At 54.8% G+C, this 12,863-nt stretch overlaps 2 protein-coding genes across 5 annotated transcripts in view; both read left to right on the forward strand.

The window, feature by feature from the left end:
* TMEM63B (transmembrane protein 63B) overlaps nucleotides 1-5,531 on the forward strand; it is a 28,469-nt gene extending 22,938 nt beyond the window's left edge. For all 4 annotated transcript variants that reach the window (XM_032141773.2, XM_032141775.1, XM_032141774.2 and 1 more), the window contains 8 exons: nucleotides 209-295; nucleotides 549-614; nucleotides 1,830-1,992; nucleotides 2,600-2,705; nucleotides 3,683-3,850; nucleotides 4,091-4,206; nucleotides 4,383-4,463; nucleotides 4,711-5,531. In XM_032141773.2, the coding sequence (XP_031997664.1) occupies nucleotides 209-295; nucleotides 549-614; nucleotides 1,830-1,992; nucleotides 2,600-2,705; nucleotides 3,683-3,850; nucleotides 4,091-4,206; nucleotides 4,383-4,463; nucleotides 4,711-4,902 (979 nt within the window). In that variant the 3' untranslated portion in view covers nucleotides 4,903-5,531. The remainder of the gene's footprint in view (nucleotides 1-208; nucleotides 296-548; nucleotides 615-1,829; nucleotides 1,993-2,599; nucleotides 2,706-3,682; nucleotides 3,851-4,090; nucleotides 4,207-4,382; nucleotides 4,464-4,710) is intronic.
* A 3,429-nt stretch (nucleotides 5,532-8,960) lies between these two features.
* The window catches only part of CAPN11 (calpain 11), a 28,864-nt gene continuing 24,961 nt past the window's right edge, over nucleotides 8,961-12,863 (forward strand). The window contains exon 1 of the mRNA XM_032140520.2: nucleotides 8,961-8,991. Coding sequence (XP_031996411.1) covers nucleotides 8,976-8,991 — 16 coding nt within the window. The 5' untranslated portion in view covers nucleotides 8,961-8,975. The remainder of the gene's footprint in view (nucleotides 8,992-12,863) is intronic.

Below are 12,863 nucleotides of genomic sequence, written 5' to 3' on the forward strand. Positions count from 1 at the left end.
ACCCGTCCTCACTGGGCAGCACTTTGCCCTTCAGGCTCCTGGCCCTGGGCAGTCCCACCGCTGGCAGGGAAGGGGTAGTGCCCAGCACCCTCACTTTGGGAGGCCCACCCTTCCCAGGGGACACTCCTTGGACATTGTCCTTGCTGGGGAGCAAGTCTGGGGCCTGGGCTCACTTGACCTGTACCGTTCCCTGCTCCCCTCCCTCCAGCTCTGGGGAGAACAGGACCACCATGCACAAGTGCTACACTTTCCTCATCTTCATGGTGCTGCTCCTACCCTCGCTGGGACTGAGCAGGTGAGTTGAGGAGGATGGGACAGGAGCCAGGGAAGGGGGACTGCAGGACAGGGAGAGGAGAGCAATTCAGGCTCGCTACCTCCCCTACAAAGCAAGGGGCCCAAGATGGGAAGCCTGGCCACCCCCAGGCCTCCTGAGCTACCCACCCCGTGTCTGGGAGTCTCCCCAGTGGCTCACAGAGGAGAGACTTCCCCTCCCCTGGTGTTCTGCACCACTCCAGCTCCCACCCCATCTCTCCTCTGCTTCCCTCCAGCCTGGACCTCTTCTTCCGCTGGCTCTTTGATAAGAAATTCTTGGCTGAGGCAGCTATTCGGTTTGAGTGAGTGACTGGGGCCCCTGGGGAAAGAGACCAGACAGGAGGGGTGGGTATGCTTGAGAGACATTGCCAGCCCCATGGGAGGGTGCAACAAAGCTTCCAACCCCTGGAGGGGGAAGAAGAGAGAGGAACTGGCGGGGTTACCCCAAAGGCACCCACAAGGTGTCTTGGGTGTGTATACATGGTAGAAGTCCCTGGGGTCTGTGTTGGTGTTCACTCTCTGGTAACCTGTCTGGATGCTAAGATCACCCTCAAGGTATATTTGGGGCTTGGGGGTCGACATTCTGGTAGTTTCTATGGGGGTGTCTTGTGCCCATATTCTGGGACTAACTATGGGCATCTCTAGAGTTCCACTTGGGAGGTTTGGGGAGCCATCTCTAGGGAGGTCTTGGTCATACTTAGGGAGTGTCTTGGAGGCTACTGGGGGTATCCCTGAAGGTCTCTAGAGCCCATATTTTTGGGTATATGTGGGAGGCTCTTGACCTTATAACTCTGGGGTTGTCTGTGGAGTGGGGGGAGCTAAAGGACTCACACTTTGGGATGTTTAGCGGTACAAGTTCTGGGAACATCTCTAAAATGTCAGGCCTTTATTCAGAGATGTGACTGTGGAGTTCTGTATGGGCATCTTCTCTGGGAATCATGTGAGGATATATTGAGGGTCATGCACCATGGCTGTGGGCACAAACTCTAGGAGTTTTGCTCTAGGCCATCTGTGGTGATCTTTAAGTCACACTTGGGGCGTCTCAGGCACTGATAAAGGTTCCTGGGCTCCCCCAGAGATGTTGGGGGGAGGGTCTCAAAGCTTGTTTGTGGAGGTATCTGAGGCTCACGTCACACTCTGGGGGTAACTCGAGTTATGGTCTAAGTGGGGGAAACTTCTGGGTGTTCCTGGGGCTGTCAGCCTTTGGGTTCTTTGAGGATCTCACTGGCTTGTCTTTGGGGGTCCTGGACAGTTCTCCCCTGAACATTCTAGCCTTAGGTGGTCTTGAGCACTCTCTCCATGGGTCTTTATGGGGCACAAGTTCTTGGAGCCGTCTGTTGCCACTCTGCATGTCTCTGGGGGGAACAGGGCACAGGTGCTTGGGGGGCTAAGCTGGGGGTGTCCACATGGAAGAAGCATGTTGGTGGTGGAGGTGTGGGGTGCTGTAGTTCTGGCAGTGGGCGGGCGGCCACCGGGTCACCCCAAGGGTGCAGTGCTGGAGCACCTGGTGCCCGCAGGTGTGTGTTCCTGCCCGACAACGGCGCCTTCTTCGTGAACTACGTCATTGCCTCAGCCTTTATCGGCAACGCCATGGACCTGCTGCGCATCCCAGGCCTGCTCATGTACATGATCCGGCTCTGCCTGGCGCGCTCGGCCGCCGAGAGGCGCAACGTGAAGCGGGTACGGCCGCCTGGGGCAGCAGCGGCCCGCACAGCGCCCCCTGGTGGCCCAACAGAAACAGCAGCCATCGCGCTAGGGTTGAAGGGCACAGGAGGGCTGAGACTTGGGGAGTACAGTTGACTCACCGTGGCTCCGGGCCATCCCCTTCCCATATCTGGGGCCTTCGTATTCTGCCATGGGTGGACATAGGTAACCCTGAAGGCCCCTCCCAGTTCTGACAGTAGCATTCTATGATGGGAGTTGGGGAGATCTGGGTCCCTAGCGCTAGGGTCCCTCTGTCTTAATAAGAGGGTCTGGGCATCCCGTTCCCAAGTCTACCCAACTCTTGCCCCCTACCTGCCAGGCCCCGACCCTTGAAGGCCCCTCTCCATGCCCCATCACTGCAACCGCCCTGACCCTCTTCTCGGCCATAGCCCCTCTCTCCATCTGCTCTGCCCTGCCCTACCCTACCCTAGACATTAGGTCCTGTTCCCCATGGCTTCTTTTCCTGCCCCAGAGGTCCTGGCTCCCTTCCCCCTCTCTCCTTCCCTGCCCCTCTGGTCAGTCCCTGCCTCCCTGAGCCATCCTCCTGCCCCCCTGAGCCATCCTCCTGCCATCTCCCCCCCAGCATCAGGCCTACGAGTTCCAGTTTGGCGCAGCCTACGCCTGGATGATGTGCGTCTTCACGGTGGTCATGACCTACAGTATCACCTGCCCCATCATCGTGCCCTTCGGTAGGCACCGCCGCGCCGGGACCTGGGCCCTGCTCGGGGGGACCCAGGACCTCACCCTCTCCACTCTAGGAATGCAGGCCACCCCGAGTGGACAGAGCCCGGCTGGGAGACCGGCCCCTCGGGGCTCCCGCCCGGTCCCTGGCTCAGTCTGGGGCCTGGCCTGCTGGGAGGAGGGGGAGAGCCATCAGCTCAGGCCAGACCCAGCTGGCATGTGGGCCCCAAGGCAAAGTCACCCCAACATGGCCATACACACCCACACCTGTGCCTTCCCTCAGCGGGATGTGCGTGGACACAGATCACGTACGGGCTGACAGGTTCACACACACACTCCCACACAGGCATCCATGTGCACACTTTTACACCACCCTGTAAACCCAGGAAAGACCTGGATTCCAGGGTGGGATGGGTCCTTGCCGCTCATGGAGATAGTCTGCTGTATCTGAGCTATGTGACTTGGCCAGGTCTCTCTTCCTTTTTGAAGTTTAGCAAAGTTTCTCTTGAACCATCACCCCCACTGGTAGCCTCTACTTTCCTCCCCAGTAACATCCCAACTCCTTAACCAACCCTCCCTGGTTATTGAAGCCTCCAAGTTCCCAAACTAACTTCCTTGTCCTCATTAGAAACTCCCTATCCCTCAGCCTCCGGGGAAATAGAACTTGTCCCTTAATTTATACTTATCTGTTTAAGGACAGGGATAGAGAAAAATGATATGAGTTTTAAGAAGATGCTTGTTGATCCAAATGACTAGATTTCCAATAGTAGCATTCCTGATGAGGAGTGCAGAATGAAGGGTTGTAGCAGAGGAAGCTGAAGTTCTGTGATCATGCTGGGGCATGGGGCACTATCCCGTCCTGGGGCCCGGGCAGGAGGAGGGGGCCAACCCTTCAGCACTCTCAGGACCAGAACAACCTGTGACAGACACACAAAAGGTTCGGCAGCACTGGTTCCAAGGTCAGGGCCCATGTGGCTTCCCTTAGGGCTCATGTACATGCTGCTGAAGCACCTGGTAGACAGGTACAATCTCTACTACGCCTACCTGCCGGCCAAGCTGGACAAGAAGATCCACTCAGGGGCTGTGAACCAGGTGGTGGCCGCGCCCATCCTCTGCCTCTTCTGGCTGCTCTTCTTTTCCACCATGCGCACGGGTGAGGGATTCCTACCCAGGGAACGGGGGATGGTGAGCAGAGTGGATTCCAGCCAGAGCAGGCCACAGGAGAAGCCGCATGGCTGGGGGTGGCAGGCAAGGGGCCTGGGAGAGGCTGGGGCCAGTCTGTAGCACCTGGGAGAGTGAGGACTGCATTCAGAGGGTATCAGAAGCTGGGGTGGGGAAGCCCTGGGGGGGCCCACAGGAGATAGCAACCCCATTCTTTGCCCCCCAACACCAGGGTTCCTAGCTCCCACGTCTATGTTCACATTCGTGGTCCTGGTCATCACCATCGTCATCTGTCTCTGCCACGTCTGCTTTGGACACTTCAAATACCTCAGTGCCCACAACTACAAGGTGTGGGGCGAGGGTGGCAGGCGGATGGCTGCGGGCAGGAGCTCAAGGGGAGGGATGCAGAGGGCCACAGGGCTGGCGAGGGCTGAGGGCAGCGCCAACAGGGCCAAGCAGGCGTGGGGTCATGATCAGGGCTGAGGACATGCCCCCACTTCCTGACTCATTCTGGGCCCCTCAAGATTGAGCACACGGAGACAGATACTGTGGACCCCAGAAGCAATGGACGGCCCCCCACTGCTGCTGCTGTCCCCAAATCTGCGGTGAGTGCCCTCAAGGGTTGGGAGGGGCCTCTGACAGACTCAGCCTCAAAGTCCAGTGTTCCCTTAGTCCTGCAGACAGCAGAACCTGTGCCAGACCTCATGGGGTGGGGGGAGAGAGCTGGTCTCCCTGGAGGGCTGCCCCCACCCCCCAGGGCCCTGCCCACTCTGCTGTCCTTCATGCCCTGGTGTTCCTGCAATCCATGAGGGGCAGCTGTTCACCTTGCCCCCATTTCCTCTCCCCCTTCAGAAATACATCGCTCAGGTGCTGCAGGACTCAGAGGTGGACGGGGATGGGGATGGGGCTCCTGGGAGCTCAGGGGATGAGCCTCCATCATCCTCATCCCAAGATGAGGAGTTGCTGATGCCACCCGACGGCCTCACGGACACAGACTTCCAGTCCTGCGAGGACAGCCTCATAGAGAATGAGATTCACCAGTAAGGGGAGGGAGGGGCCCTGGAGGCCACATCCTGCCCCACCCCACCCCCACTCCCACGGACACTAAAACGCTAATAATTTATTAGATATAAAGCCCCTTCCTTCCCAGCCCCTGCTTTCATTAAGGTATTTAAACCTGGGGATTTCACCGCTCTCCCCCACGATGGAGGGAGGGAGCCCCCCAACCTCAGTGAGGAGAGCCCCGAGCAGGCCCCGGGGCAAAGAGGGGTGCAGAGGGAGTTCCCCCAGATCAGTACCCCCCACCCCTCCCCAGCTAGTAGCATGACCAGGAAAGCGTTAATGAGAGCCAAGAGGAGTACCTGGTGCATCTGGTGCTGGTGGCTGGAGACCTGGGGGGCAGGTGGATCTGGGGCTGTCACCCCCGGTTTTTTCCACCCCACAGTTCCTCCTGGGATCTGGCCCTCCAGGGAAGTGGATCCTCCAGTCCCTAGGGGATGCATGAGAGGGGAGGGGGTGCTGAGTGGGAGGAAGAGTCAGGCTCAGAGCTGGGGTGGCCTGGGGGTGGGGGTGGGCAAGGCTGACACTGGAAAATGGGTTTTTGCACTGTTTTTTTGTTTGTTTGTTTTTTTGTTTTTTTTTTCCTTTAAAATAAAAACAGAGAAAAGCTCTGAGGCAGGTGTCTGACTTGTGCTGCCCTGGGCACCTGGGCTGGGTCCCCACCCTCCTATCTGGAGGGCCTGTTTGAGGTCCCTGCATGACGCTGGGCAAGGGACTTGTTCAGAGTCTCATTTCTGTGTCACAGAGAGGAGAGAGTGGGGCTGGGAAGAGACTTAAGGGATATCTCAGAGGCAGGAAGGGCCCCTGTGCCCAGGTGGCCACCACGCCGGCCCCGCCCACTCTGATCATTCCCCTGAGTCCCTGAGCAACACACATGGGACAGAGATTCAGGGAGAAAAGGTCATGCAAAGCCACAGGGTCCATGCTAGGCCAGGACGAAGGCCCTTATGAGCACCTCAAAGTAAGCCTGGTGCCAGCCCATCTGTCCCTTCCCCAGGAGGGCCTGATCTCCTCAATGAGAAGCCCCCTCCCACCCTCCAGTCAAATCTTACCCATTCTCCAAGACCCAGCTCAAATTCACCTTCTCGCCAGGCGCGGTGGCTCATGCCTGTAATCCCAGTACTTTGGGAGGCCAAGGTGGGTGGATCGCCTGAGTTCAGGAGTTCGAGACCAGCCTGGCCAACATGATGAAACCCCATCTCTACAAAAAATACAGAAATTAGCTGGGCATGGTGGTGCACCCCTGTAATCCCAGCCACTTGGGAGGCTGAGGCATGAGAATCGCTTGAACCTGGGAGGTGCAGGCTGCAGTGAGCTGAGATCACGCCACTGCACTCCAGCCTGGGCGACAGGGTAAGAGCCTGTCTCAAAAAAAAAAAAGAAAAAAAAAATTCACCTTCTCGAAGAAAGGTCCTGTGACTGCTGTAGCCCACCCTGCAAAGGTCCACAGAGCCGTGTGGTCCACACCCACACACATGCACACACCCACACACATGCACACACAGCATGTACTGTAGGAGGCCTGCATTCCAGTCATTATTCTGTCACTAAATCACTTTGCAACCCTGAAGAAAAGGAAGAAAAAGGAACTCCTAGAGGGAAGAAAAGAGACCTCAGAGGAGGAGGAGAACCAGGTTCCACAAAAGTCAACAGGAACCACCAACAGCAGGAACAGCAAACATAGCAACCCTGATAAAGATTGCCCAGGCGCCAGCAAGGAGCAGGAGCAAAGAGCGCCCAAGGTCCAGCCCCAGGCTGCAGGGGGCTGTGGCAAACACAGCTTGGAGGGCCAGTGTTTATGGGCGGGCTGTGGGTGGAGGATGGACCAGTGACAGTGGAGGTGAAAGTTGAGGCCTTGGTCCTGGCCTCAGCCTCCATATATATGTCAGATCTGCAGTGTTGTGAAAGATGAGCTCCCAGGTAGAGTCCCCAAAGTCTTGGGGCCAAGGAAGTGCCTGCTGGTGTTTGGACAAAAATCGGCATGGCTTTGAAAGGAGCACCTTGGTTGTGTGAAGGCTTCCCGGTGCTCCCGAAGCCTGTTTTCTGTATGGATGGGCAGGCACGCCACTGCCATTTGCCTGGCAAGCCCCCTTGTCTGCAAAGCATGGCCTGGACAGACCTCAGCCCTCACCTCTGGTTAGCCGAGACCCCCTCATTCCTCATCTGCCCAGCATGCCTTCCCTTTCCTGCAGGGCCTGAAGTTCAAAACCAGGTTCCAGCATTTCCAAAGGTGAAACTCCAGATAATGCCCTCAAGCAGCACACACAGCAAGAGTCCTGGGGACAGCCCTTCCCCAGGGTGGGAGGCTGTAATAGAGAGGAACACCTGTGCCCGCAAGCAGCACACACAGCAAGAGTCCTGGGGACAGCCCTTCCCCAGGGTGGGAGGCTGTAATAGAGAGGAACACCTGTGCCCGCCTGCACCCTGCCCCTGGCACCTCGTCACAGAGTTCACATCCAGGCAGATCACATTAGAGGCATCCAAGAGGTGCAATAGTGGAATCAGGAGTGGGCAGGGGAGACCACAGGATCCCCAAAGTCCACTTCCTCCTTTCACAGCTGGGGGCAGCAGAAGATACGGATAAGAGCCGAAGTTATGGCTGGGCGCGGTGGCTCATGCCTGTAATCCTAGCGCTTTGGGAAGCCGAAGCGAGCGATCACCTGAGGTCAGGAGTTCGAGACCAGCCTGCCCAACATGGCGAAACCCTGTCTCTACTAAAAATACAAAAATTAGCCAGGCGTGATGGTGGGCACCTGTAATCCCAGCTACTTGAGAGGCTGAGGCAGGAGAATTGCTTGAACCCAGGGGGCAGAGGTTGCAGTGAGCCAAGATTGCACCACTTCACTCCAGCCTGGGCAAAAGAGCGAGACTCCATCTAAAAAAAAAAAAAAAACAAACAAACAAAAACAAAAACCTGAATTTACCGGTTTAAATCCTGGCTCGACCGCTTAAAAGCTGTGTGACCCCGGGCAAGTTGCATCATACCTCCGGACCTCACTTTCCTCATCTATAAAATGGGAATAGCGATGTCATGCCCTCTAGCTGTTTTAAGAATTAAAGAAGTAGGAAGTTCTTAGCCCAGTGTTTGGCACATAATAACAAGCCATAATTAATATTCTCGTAGATGAGGAGATTGAGTCCCAGAAAGGAGAAAGGGGGAGGGCTCACCCAAGTTCGGCTCCTGTATCGGAGCTTGGAACAAGGTTCTCTGATCCCACTGGGTGCTCTCACACCTGTTCTGTGCCTGATTAGCACCAGGCAGGGCTGAGGGGCACTGGGATGACCTTGACAGTCCCTGTCCTCAGCCATCATACACTCCAGAGAAGACTGCACTCCGGAGCAGAGTTCTTAGCTCAAAGCATTCCCCCTTTCCGGTGCAGAGGCAGGACATGTGGGCAGACCAGTGGCCTAACCATGCCAGACTGGGGCCAGGCGAGGAGAGTGTTGCAGATGGAATTGTGTCCCCCAAAAAGGCATGTTGAAGTCCTGGCCCCCAGTACTTCAGAATGTGACCTCATTTGGAAACAGGGTGGTTGCAGATGTAATTCGTTCAATTAAGATGAGGTCATACTGAAATGCGTGGGACCCTAGCCCCATATGACTGGTGTCCTTAGAAGAAGAAGAGACACAGAGGAGGGTGCCATGTGAAGACAGCAACACAGGAAAAATGCCATGTCAATGAGAAAGGGGGTTTTGGGAATGAGAAGGCTTTCTGGATGTAAAGGTCAGGTTGGTGTGTCAGGGACAACCCCTTCCTGGAAACCTTGGGCTGAAAGAAAGGGACTGGGACCTACCCTGATGGGATGACCGTGATACAGTGAGGACAGCCAGGCTGGTGGAGGCTGTGCAAGGTGGGGATGCTGGGTCATCTGTCCCTAAAGCGGGTAGCCCTCAGCTGGGTAAGGGGCTGGGTTACTGAGAAGGAGAAAAGGGAAGGCAGCTGTTAAACGGGCTGCTGACCTAGGAATCCCACTGCAATGAGAGAGTTCTAGGGAGAGGGTCTCTTCTCCCCCTCCCACCAGAACTTTCAACTGTCAAGCACCGAGCTAGCCACCAGCATGCTGTCCTCCCCAGGTAGGCACTCTTGGGGTCTTGCCCCACTCCTGTACCTCCTGCAGGCTACAGCCTCCCCCAGGGAAGGAGCTGTGTCCCCCATCAGACTGGGTGCCCCTTAAGGGTACAGACGGTGACTTTTCCATCAGACTGGATGCTCCCTAAGGGCAGGACCTGGGCCTCTTTCTCAGACTGTTTGGGGAAGGATAGGCCACTGGTGGTCAGACTGGGTGGTAGGCCGGGCAGGAACTCTTTCTGCTCTCCACTGACAGTTGGAGTTGGGGAGAGGAGAGGGGCCGGCCATCCCACTGTCATGGCTGCTGGGGAAAAGGGTTTGTGTGAAAAAGCCCACGTAGAGAAGAAAACTTCAGGGAACAGAGAAAACCTCTCCTAAGCCTAGAAAAGCAGGTCCCTCAGCCCAGGAAGATGGGATCCTCAGGGTGGCAGGGGCAGGACTACCTGAGGCAAGCCGGGGACCAGACTCCAGGAGATGGGGGAGAGTGGGCTGGGGGGAAGGGGAGGGCTGGGCAGAACTGAGTTGTTCCTATGGGGCTGGGGTGCACAGAGGGCAGCCAGCCTTGGCCAGCAGAAGGTCAGCCCTGTACCTCACCTTCAGCCTGGGGCACCGCGAGACCATGGGCCCCTAGACCCAGCCTCCCAGCTTCTCAGGCCCTCCCTGTTTACCTGACTCTAGGAAGTTTAGGCCTAGCAGGTGACCCCCAAACCCAGTCATTGTTCTTCAGAAGTGCCCTGAGCCCAGGATTTCAAGACCAGCCTGGTCAGCATAGCAAGACCTCATCTCAAAATATAATTTATTTATTTATTATTATTAATTATTAGTATTTATTATTTTTTTAAAAGTTCCCTGAGACAACATCTTAGTTTTTTCCCAGTGCCGGAAATCAAACTGTCCTTAAATCTACCGTCCCCTAATATCAATGTATTGCATTTAGAAAATCACTGAGAGAAGCCAGGCACAGTGGTTCATGCCTGTAATCCTAGCACTCTGGGAGGCCAAGGCAGGTGGATCATCTGAGGTCAGGAGTTCGAGACCAGCCTGGCCAACATAGTGAAACCATGTCTCTACCAAAATACAAAAATTAGCCGTGTGTGGTGGCGGGCGCCTATAATCCCAGCTACTCGGGAGGCTGAGGCAGGAGAATCTCTTGAACCCGGCAAGTGGAGGTTGCAGTGAGCCGAGATCGTGCCACTGCACCCCAAGCCTGGGCGAGACAGCAAGACTTTATCTCAAAAAAAAAGAAAATCACTGACAGTAGATTTTAAGTGTTCTCACCACAAACAAATAACAAGTATGTGCAGTAATGCAGATATTAATTAGCTCAACTGAGCCATTCCACAATGAACACATATTTCAAAACCATGTTGTACACAACAGATATATACTTTTTTTGTCAATAAAATAAAATAAATTTAGTTAAAAACGATCTGGCCGGGCGCAGTGGCTCACGCCTGTAATCCCAGCACTTTGGGAGGCCGCGGCGGGCAGATCACGAGGTCAGGAGATCGAGACCATCTTGGCTAACGCGGTGAAACCCCGTCTCTACTAAAAATACAAAAAATAAGCGGGGCATGGTGGCGGGTGCCTGTAGTCCCAGCTACTCAGGAGGCTGAGGCAGTAGAATAGCGTGAACCCGGAGGTGGAGCTTGCAGTGAGCCAAGATCGCTCCACTGCACTCCAGCCTGGGCGACAGAGCGAGACTCCGCCTCAAAAAAAAAAAAAAAAAAAAAAAGACAAAAAAACAAAACAAAATAAACAAACAACAACAACAAAAGATCTACAGGTTCTCAGTCTGATGGAGGAGACAGGATGTGCAGCTGCAGCAGAAAGCTTCCTGTCCATTCATGCCTTTTAAAATGCAGCAGCCCCTGCTTTCCACGCTTCGCAGTTTCAGTTACCCACTGTCAACTGCAGTCTGAAAACATTAAGATATTTTGAGAGAGAGAGACCACATTCACATTACTGTTATTATATTGTTGTATTTGTTATAGTTTATTACTTGTTATGGTTAACTGCTTACTGTGCCTAATTTATAAACTAAACTTTATTATAGGTATGTACATAAAGGAAAGACACAGTATTGGTATATATAGGGTTTGGTACCTCCCGCAGTTTCAGGTGTCCACTGGGGGTGTTGGAAGGTACCCCTAGGGATTAGGGGAGCTACTGTGTTGCTCTGGCCATCTGTCTGTGCTTCCCACAGGCAGCCTTGATCTGTCTGTCTCAGCCTGCTCATGCTCCTAGCCCATGCGACAGCTTGGATCTTTTGCCCTCTCTAAAAAGATATTTTCTTTTGTTTTTTGGGGGTTTTTTTGGTGCTTTTTTTGTTTTTTTTTGCTTTTGTTTTTTGAGATGGAGTCTTACTCTATTGCCCAGGCTGGAGTGCAGTGGCCCAACCTTGGCTCAATGCAACCTCCACCCCCCGGGTTCAAGCGATTCTCCTGCCTCAGCCTCCTGAGTAGCTGGGACTACAGGCACATGCCACCACACCCAACTGATTTTTGTATTTTTAGTAGAGACGGGGTTTCACCATGTTGGCCAGGCTGGTCTTGAACTCCTGACTTCAGGTGATCCGCCCGCCTCAGCCTCTCAAAGTGCTGGGATTACAGGCGTGAGCCACAGTGCCCGACCTAAAGACATTTTCCATGACAACTGTGGTGGTGTGGATAGGTATGTCAGTCCTTCCTGCAAGTCAGAGCTGAGTAATGACCTCACACCCTGGGGACTGGGTATGCAGCTTCGAAGCAGGGTTTGGGGGCCAGACAGTGAGAAATGGCTTGTTGGGCTGGGTGGTGACTAGGGGACAGAGGGCTCTGGGGAAATGAGACAAGGGAGGTAAGATGGAACCTGAATTGGCTTGGCCTGCCCTCTGATGTTCTTTCAGTCTTCTTGAACAACAGCATCTTCCCTGGTCCTTTCAGGCCCCCAGGAGAGCTCAACACCCTCAGTCCTCGGAGCAGCCAGGGTAGAGGCTGCCTGGAGTGACTGCACGGTGGAAGAGCATGGAGTGGTTTGCCTTATCGTGTGAATGGCCTTAGATGATTCGTTCAACGCAGGTTTGTCAACCCCGGCTCTCTTGACATTTTGAACTGGAAAATTCTTTATTGTGGAGACTTTCCTCTACACTGAGGGGTGCCCAGCAGCATCCCTGGCCTCTACTTACTAGATGCCAGTAGCTCCCCTGAGACTTGCCCCAGTTATGACAACCAACACTGCCTCTAGACATTACCACCTGTTCCCTGGGGGCCATAATCACCCCAGGTTGAGAACCTCTGACTCAATCTCTCTGTGGAGGCCCTGGCTTCCACCCAGGTCAGATGGGAATAGTCATCCTGATCTGCCAGCTTCACAGATAGGGATAGGGGCTGAAACAGAAGTGTTCAGCTCTCCCCTCTCAGGACTGCTTTCCACCCTTCTCTCGGAACCCTCTTCATCTGAGGGGGGCTCCACTGTTTATCCCCCTGCCCCTGCAGCCCCCTTCAGTCTCTTTGAACAAAGACACACACACACACACACACACACACACACACACACCTGTAATCATAGCCTGAGGGGGCGAGGGAGCTTCCGTTACCATTTCTAAGATAATCCCAGAGGGCTTGGGTTAGAAGAGACAGGGTTTGAGGAAAATGGAGACAGAAAAGAGCGAGAAGAACTCCCAGACTCTGGCTCTACCTACCCTCTTCCCTGCTTCCCGGCCCTGATGCTTCCAGAACCAGGATGTCAAAGTGCACCCCACCCTCAGGGGAATGGGATGTGCTTAGAGTAGGGAAAGGAGGATAGTCACTCCTCCACAGAACCTCCCTGATGATCCCATCAACCTGGTGGCCCCTTTTCATGGCACTTTCTCCTGTCTTTGTGGCCCATAGAGCTG

The sequence above is a fragment of the Hylobates moloch genome, unplaced genomic scaffold (assembly GCF_009828535.3).
Source record: "Hylobates moloch isolate HMO894 unplaced genomic scaffold, HMol_V3 SCAFFOLD_20, whole genome shotgun sequence".
Taxonomy (NCBI): domain Eukaryota; kingdom Metazoa; phylum Chordata; class Mammalia; order Primates; family Hylobatidae; genus Hylobates; species Hylobates moloch.